Below are 7,492 nucleotides of genomic sequence, written 5' to 3'. Positions count from 1 at the left end.
TATTTCCCAGCAGACAAAATTATAGAGATAAATGGATAAGAAACTTTATGTCTGAAAAGTAAATCTTTATTAATCACTCGTAACAATGAGAAGTTTTCAGCGGGCACTACCGTGGATTCACAGGGAGGGATACAAATCCCTTCTCCGATGGCAATAATACGGCCGCTCATAAATGCCTCTATCTGGTGGTGCTCAGCAATAAAGTCCTTAGACTAATGCAACTCCAAACAAATAAGAGAAAGAATGCGACAGCGCAACAAAATCCTTCAGGCTTTATATCATGCGGGTGTACAGACAGGTGCAAATCACAGAGCAACGTCCGGTTCACACTGACTTGTGCTTCTTCCTGCTCCCGGAGCCGGAAGAAGCACAAGTCAGTGTGAAAGGGACGTTTCTCTGTGATTTGCACCTGTCTGTACACCCGCATGATATAAAGCCTGAAGGATTTTGGTGAGCTGCCGCATTCTTTCTCTTATTTGTTTGGAGATTATTTATATATATATAATATTCTAGTACCTAGGGACATATATACAGATGTGTTATTTGGATTCTATTTGCATTTTGTATATCAGACATTTTCTGGAATACTAATACTTTTCCCATGTAAATTTATTGCTCTAAAGTGATCTCTCTTGTGACTTTGACTGCAATGTTGTAGTTTTTGTACAATTTGACAAGTTAGAAGGCTACTTTGTGTGCGTTCTTTGGTGTATAAGAAGACTTGCTTTTCGAGTAAAACATTTTCCACATTCTGCACATGAATATGGCTTCTCTCCTGTGTGGGTTCTCTGATGTTGAACAAGCCATGATTTGGAAGTTAAACATTTTCCACATTCTGAGCATAAAAATGGCTTCTCTCCAATATGAATTTTTTGATGTTCAGACAGATGTGATCTCTGAGTAAAACATTTTTCACATTCTGAACATGAAAATGGCTTCTCTCCAATATGAATTTTTTGATGTTCAGACAGATGTGATCTCTGAGTAAAACATTTTCCACATTCTGAACATGAAAATGGCTTCTCTCCAATATGAATTTTTTGATGTTCAGACAGATGTGATTTCTGAGTAAAATATTTTCCACATTCTGAACATACAAATGGCTTCTCTCCTGTGTGAATTCTCTGATGTCTAACAAGCCGTGATTTAAAAGTAAAACATTTTCCACATTCTGAACATAAAAATGGTTTATCCCCTGTGTGAGTTCTCTGATGTTCAACAAGACTTGATTTAGAAGTAAAACATTTTCCACATACTGAACATGAATATTGCTTCTTCCCTGCACAATGTCTTTGATGTCCAGCACCCCTTCTGTGACCTTTATTTTGCTGAACATCCTGTGATGACTGAGAAGACAGGACCTGTATATAAGGATGAGATGACAGATCTTGGCTGTGAAGGGCTGAGGGTGTATCTGGGATAATGGAATGTTCTTCATATGTATCTTGTGTGATATCATCATCTGCTTTATAATCTGAAGATATAAGATTCTCCTCTGATCTCCTGGTACAATTATCTGCCAAGAATAACACAGATTTTAATTTTAAGTAAAAAAAGAAAAAAAACAACAATAAAAACTTTAACCTCTTAAGGACCCAGGGCGTACCTGTACGCCCGACTATCGCGATAGTCTCGATCAGCTAGGACGTGAGCGGAGACCCCCTTACCTTGCTCCTACAGGCTTGAGCAAGCAACCCCCTATTATGCTGATCCATGCAAAGCTATGGCTTTGCAGGGATCAGGGTAAAAGATCAGTGTGTGCAGTGCTATAGCCCCCTATGGGATAATAATGATCAGTGTAAGAGATCAGAGTGTGCAGTGTTATAGTCTCCTATGGGATAACAATGATCAGTATAAGAGATCAGTGTGTGCAGTGTTATAGCCCCTTATGGAATAACAATAATCAGTATAAGAGATCAGTGTGTGCAGTGTTATAGCCCCTTATGGAATAACAATGATCAGTATAAGAGATCAGTGTGTGCAGTGTTATAGTCTCCTATGGGATAATAATGATCAGTATAAGAGATCAGTGTGTGCAGTGTTATAGTCTCCTATGGGATAACAATGATCAGTATAAGAGATCAGTGTGTGCAGTGTTATAGTCTCCTATGGGATAACAATAATCAGTATAAGAGATCAGTGTGTGCAGTGTTATAGTCTCCTATGGGATAACAATTATCAGTATAAGAGATCAGTGTGTGCAGTGTTATAGTCTCCTATGGGATAACAATGATCAGTATAAGACATCAGTGTGTGCAGTGTTATAGTCTCCTATGGGATAACAATGATCAGTATAAGAGATCAGTGTGTGCAGTGTTATAGCCCCCTATGGAATAACAATGATCAGTATAAGAGATCAGCGTGTTGCAGTGTTATAGTCTCCTATGGTATAATAATGATCAGTATAAGAGATCAGTGTGTGCAGTGTTATAGGTCCCTATGGGATAACAATGATCAGTATAAGAGATCAGTGTGTGCAGTGTTATAGTCTCCTATGGGATAATAAAGATCAGTATAAGAGATCAGTGTGTGCAGTGTTATAGTCTCCTATGGGATAATAATGATCAGTATAAGAGATCAGTGTGTGCAGTGTTATAGCCTCCTATGGGATAACAATGATCAATGTAAAAGATCAGTGTGTGCAGTGTTATAGTCTCCTATGGGATAACAATGATCAGTATAAGAGATCAGTGTGTGCAGTGTTATAGTCCCCTATGGGATAACAATGATCAGTATAAGAGATCAGTGTGTGCAGTGTTATAGTCTCCTATGGGATAACAATGATCAGTATAAGAGATCAGTGTGTGCAGTGTTATAGTCTCCTATGGGATAACAATGATCAGTATAAGAGATCAGTGTGTGCAGTGTTATAGTCCCCTATGGGACCTACAACACTGCAAAAAAAGTGGGAAAAAAAGTTAATAAAGGTCATTTAACCCCTTCCCTAATAAAAGTTTGAATCACCCCCCTTTTTCCATTAAAAAAAATAAAACTGTGTAAATAAAAATAAACATATGTGGTATGGCCGCGTGCCGAAATGTCCGAATTATAAAAATATATCGTCAATGGCGTACGCGCAAAAAAATTCAAAAAAGACCAAAATAGCGTATTTTTGGTCACTTTTTATATCATAAAAAAAGGAATAAAAAGCGATCAAAATGTCAGATCAATGCAAAAATGGAACCGCTAAAAACTTCAGATGACGGCGCAAAAAATGAGCCCTCACACCGTCCCGTACGCGGAAAAATAAAAAAGTTATAGGGGTCAGAAGATGACAATTTTAAACGTATACATTTTCCTGCATGTAGTTATGATTTTTTCCAGAAGTGCGACAAAATCACCTATATAAGTAGGGGATCATTATAATCGTATGGACCTACAGAATAATGATAAGGGGTCATTTTTACCAAAAAGTGCAGTGCGTTGAAACGGAAGGCCCCAAAATTTATAAAATGAAATATTTTCTTCAATTTTGTCGCACAATTAATTGTTTTTTCCGTTACGTCTTGGATTTTTTGATAAAATGACTAATGTCACTGCAAAGTAGAATTGGTGGCGCAAAAAATAAGCCATAATATGGAATAGAAAGCGTTATGATTTTTAGAAAATGATGAGGGAAAAAATGAAAATGCAAAAACAGAAAAACGCTGAGTCCTTAAGGGGTTAAACACTGCGCCCATATTTATAGTCTTTTTAGTAGAACATTATAAGTGCAGCATGTGACATCATGGAACCTTCTCCCCGTCCTCCGGATAATAAATAGTTAATGTAGACATAATATAGGGTCTTCAGGTCACATACACCCCACTCCTGGACCCCATCACACTCCCATCCAGCAGCAATGAACAATCCATAGGGCACAAATCAGACGACAGCCGAGGCGGTTCAGAGCCCCCAGCAATACAGAAGTGCTGGGAAATATCCCAAATTATTCCTCTAGTCGTCTACATGGAAATCCTGCTGACTATATAAGATGGAGACAACAGGGACAATAAAAACAACAGCGCAAGGACTTTAACCCTTTAACGACACATGACTTAAATGCACATGACTTTGCGCACCAGATCATTGTTATCCCATAGGAGACTATAACACTGAACACACTGATCTCTTATACTGATCATTGTTATCCCATAGAGGGCTACTTTGGGGGCAACTTTGAACGCCGCGTCTACAGGGTTAATAGTGCGTTGCACCGCGATCAGTCCCACGCGCTACTAGCCACGGGTTCTGGCCGTTGTTAGAGGCTGGGCCCGACCCACTAGGACGCATGGCCCCCCATTATGGAAAGGAAGTTGTCGAAGGGCGTACAGGTATGCCCTCCGTCCCCAACAGGTTAACATAATGTTAATGATGCCGTACGGTGAATGACATGGTGCCATCACATTCACCAAAAATGTTTTCAAATTTATAAAAAGTGACTAAAAAGTCAAATATATACAAAAGTGGAACTAAAAAAAACTACAGGTCATGGTGCAAGAAATGAGCCCTCATACCGTCTCGAATACAAAAAAAAAAGAGAAAGGTAGAGATGGTAAAAATAGGGCGATTTTAAACATACTGATTTTGTAAAAAAAAAAAGTTTGAGATAAGTATTTAATCGAATTGACCCACAGAATAAAGAAAACTTAATTTTTATCGTAAAGTGTACAGCGTGAAAACAAAACCTGACAAAATTAGCAAAATTGTGTTTTTTATAAAAAATGTCTTTTGTTTTGTGTTTGCCGTACATTTTATGGTAAAATGATTGATGTAATTACAAAGTACAATTGGTCGCGCCTCATATGGGTCTGTGAATGTAAATTGTAAAGAGAGCTGTCTGTAAACTAACTGCACTTCTTCTCCTGCCTCAGAGCGCATATTTTTTCATGATATTAAAAATGACCTAAAATACGCTATTTTGGACTTTGTAATTTTTTTGTGCGTACGCCATTGACCGTGCAGTTTATTTAACTATATCCTTTTATAATTCGGAAATTTCTGCATCACATATGTTTATTTTTATTTACACTGGATTTTTCAAACTTGATTCAAACTTTTATTAGGAAAGTGGTTAAATGATCTTTATTAACTTTTTTTTCACTTTTTTTTTGCAACGTTAAAGCTCCCATAGGAGACTATAACACTGCACACACTGATCTCTTATACTGATCATTGTTATCCCATAGGAGACTAAAACACTGCACACACTGATCTCTTATACTGATCATTATTATCCCATAGGGACCTATAACACTGCACGCACTGATCTCTTATACTGATCATTGTTATCCCATAGGAGACTATAACACTGCACACACTGATCTCTTATACTGATCATTGTTATACCATAGGAGACTATAACACTGCACACACTGATCTCATATACTGATCATTATTATCCCATAGGGACCTATAACACTGCACGCACTGATCTCTTATACTGATCATTGTTATCCCATAGGAGACTATAACACTGCACACACTGATCTCTTATACTGATCATTGTTATCCCATAGGAGACTATAACACTGCACACACTGATCTCTTATACTGATCATTGTTATTCCATAGGAGACTATAACACTGCACACACTGATCTCTTATACTGATCATTGTTATCCCATAGGAGACTATAACACTGCACACACTGATCTCTTATACTGATCATTGTTATCCCATAGGAGACTATAACACTGCACACACTGATCTCTTATACTGATCATTGTTATCCCATAGGAGACTATAACACTGCACACACTGATCTCTTATACTGATCATTGTTATCCCATAGGAGACTATAACACTTCACACACTGATCTCTTATACTGATCATTGTTATCCCATAGGAGACTCTAACACTGCACACACTGATCTCTTATACTGATCATTGTTATCCCATAGGAGACTCTAACACTGCACACACTGATCTCTTATACTGATCATTGTTATCCCATAGGAGACTATAACACTGCACACACTGATCTCTTATACTGATCATTGTTATCCCATAGGAGACTATAACACTGCACACACTGATCTCTTATACTGATCATTGTTATCCCATAGGGGACTATAACACTGCACACACTGATCTCTTATACTGATCATTGTTATCCCATAGGAGACTATAACACTGCACACACTGATCTCTTATACTGATCATTGTTATCCCATAGGAGACTAAAACACTGCACACACTGATCTCTTATACTGATCATTATTATCCCATAGGGACCTATAACACTGCACGCACTGATCTCTTATACTGATCATTGTTATCCCATAGGAGACTATAACACTGCACACACTGATCTCTTATACTGATCATTGTTATACCATAGGAGACTATAACACTGCACACACTGATCTCATATACTGATCATTATTATCCCATAGGGACCTATAACACTGCACGCACTGATCTCTTATACTGATCATTGTTATCCCATAGGAGACTATAACACTGCACACACTGATCTCTTATACTGATCATTGTTATCCCATAGGAGACTATAACACTGCACACACTGATCTCTTATACTGATCATTGTTATTCCATAGGAGACTATAACACTGCACACACTGATCTCTTATACTGATCATTGTTATCCCATAGGAGACTATAACACTGCACACACTGATCTCTTATACTGATCATTGTTATCCCATAGGAGACTATAACACTGCACACACTGATCTCTTATACTGATCATTGTTATCCCATAGGAGACTATAACACTGCACACACTGATCTCTTATACTGATCATTGTTATCCCATAGGAGACTATAACACTTCACACACTGATCTCTTATACTGATCATTGTTATCCCATAGGAGACTCTAACACTGCACACACTGATCTCTTATACTGATCATTGTTATCCCATAGGAGACTCTAACACTGCACACACTGATCTCTTATACTGATCATTGTTATCCCATAGGAGACTATAACACTGCACACACTGATCTCTTATACTGATCATTGTTATCCCATAGGAGACTATAACACTGCACACACTGATCTCTTATACTGATCATTGTTATCCCATAGGGGACTATAACACTGCACACACTGATCTCTTATACTGATCATTGTTATCCCATAGGAGACTATAACACTACACACTGATCTTTTACATTGATCATTGTTATTCCGTAGGAAACTTTAACACTGCTCACACTGATCTCTTATAACGATTATTGTTATCTCATAGGAGACTATAATACTGCACACACTGATCTCTTATACTGATCATTGTTATCCCATAGGAGACTCTAACAATGCACACACTGATCTCTTATACTGATCATTGTTATCCCATAGGAGACTATAACACTGCACACACTGATCTTTTATACTGATCATTGCTATCCCATAGGGGACTATAACACTGAACACACTGATCTCTTACACTGATCATTGTTATCCCATAGGAGACTATAACACTGAACACACTGATCTCTTATACTGATCATTGTTATCCCATAGAGGGCTACTTTGGGGG

The 7,492-nt window shown here is 37.9% G+C and overlaps 1 protein-coding gene across 1 annotated transcript; it reads right to left on the bottom strand.

The window, feature by feature from the left end:
* Nucleotides 1-518: 518 nt before the first annotated feature.
* Nucleotides 519-4,272, bottom strand: LOC130297978 (gastrula zinc finger protein XlCGF71.1-like). Its single transcript, XM_056550853.1, has 2 exons — nt 4,263-4,272; nt 519-1,516 (listed from the first exon to the last, which is right to left on the bottom strand). Exons 1-2 carry the CDS (start codon nt 4,270-4,272, stop codon nt 687-689), a joined length of 840 nt encoding a protein of 279 aa, XP_056406828.1. The 3' UTR covers nt 519-686.
* Nucleotides 4,273-7,492: the final 3,220 nt, after the last annotated feature.

Source organism: Hyla sarda, assembly GCF_029499605.1.
Source record: "Hyla sarda isolate aHylSar1 chromosome 1 unlocalized genomic scaffold, aHylSar1.hap1 SUPER_1_unloc_13, whole genome shotgun sequence".
Classification (NCBI taxonomy): Eukaryota; Metazoa; Chordata; class Amphibia; order Anura; family Hylidae; genus Hyla; species Hyla sarda.
This window is presented reverse-complemented; position numbering and strand designations above follow the sequence as displayed.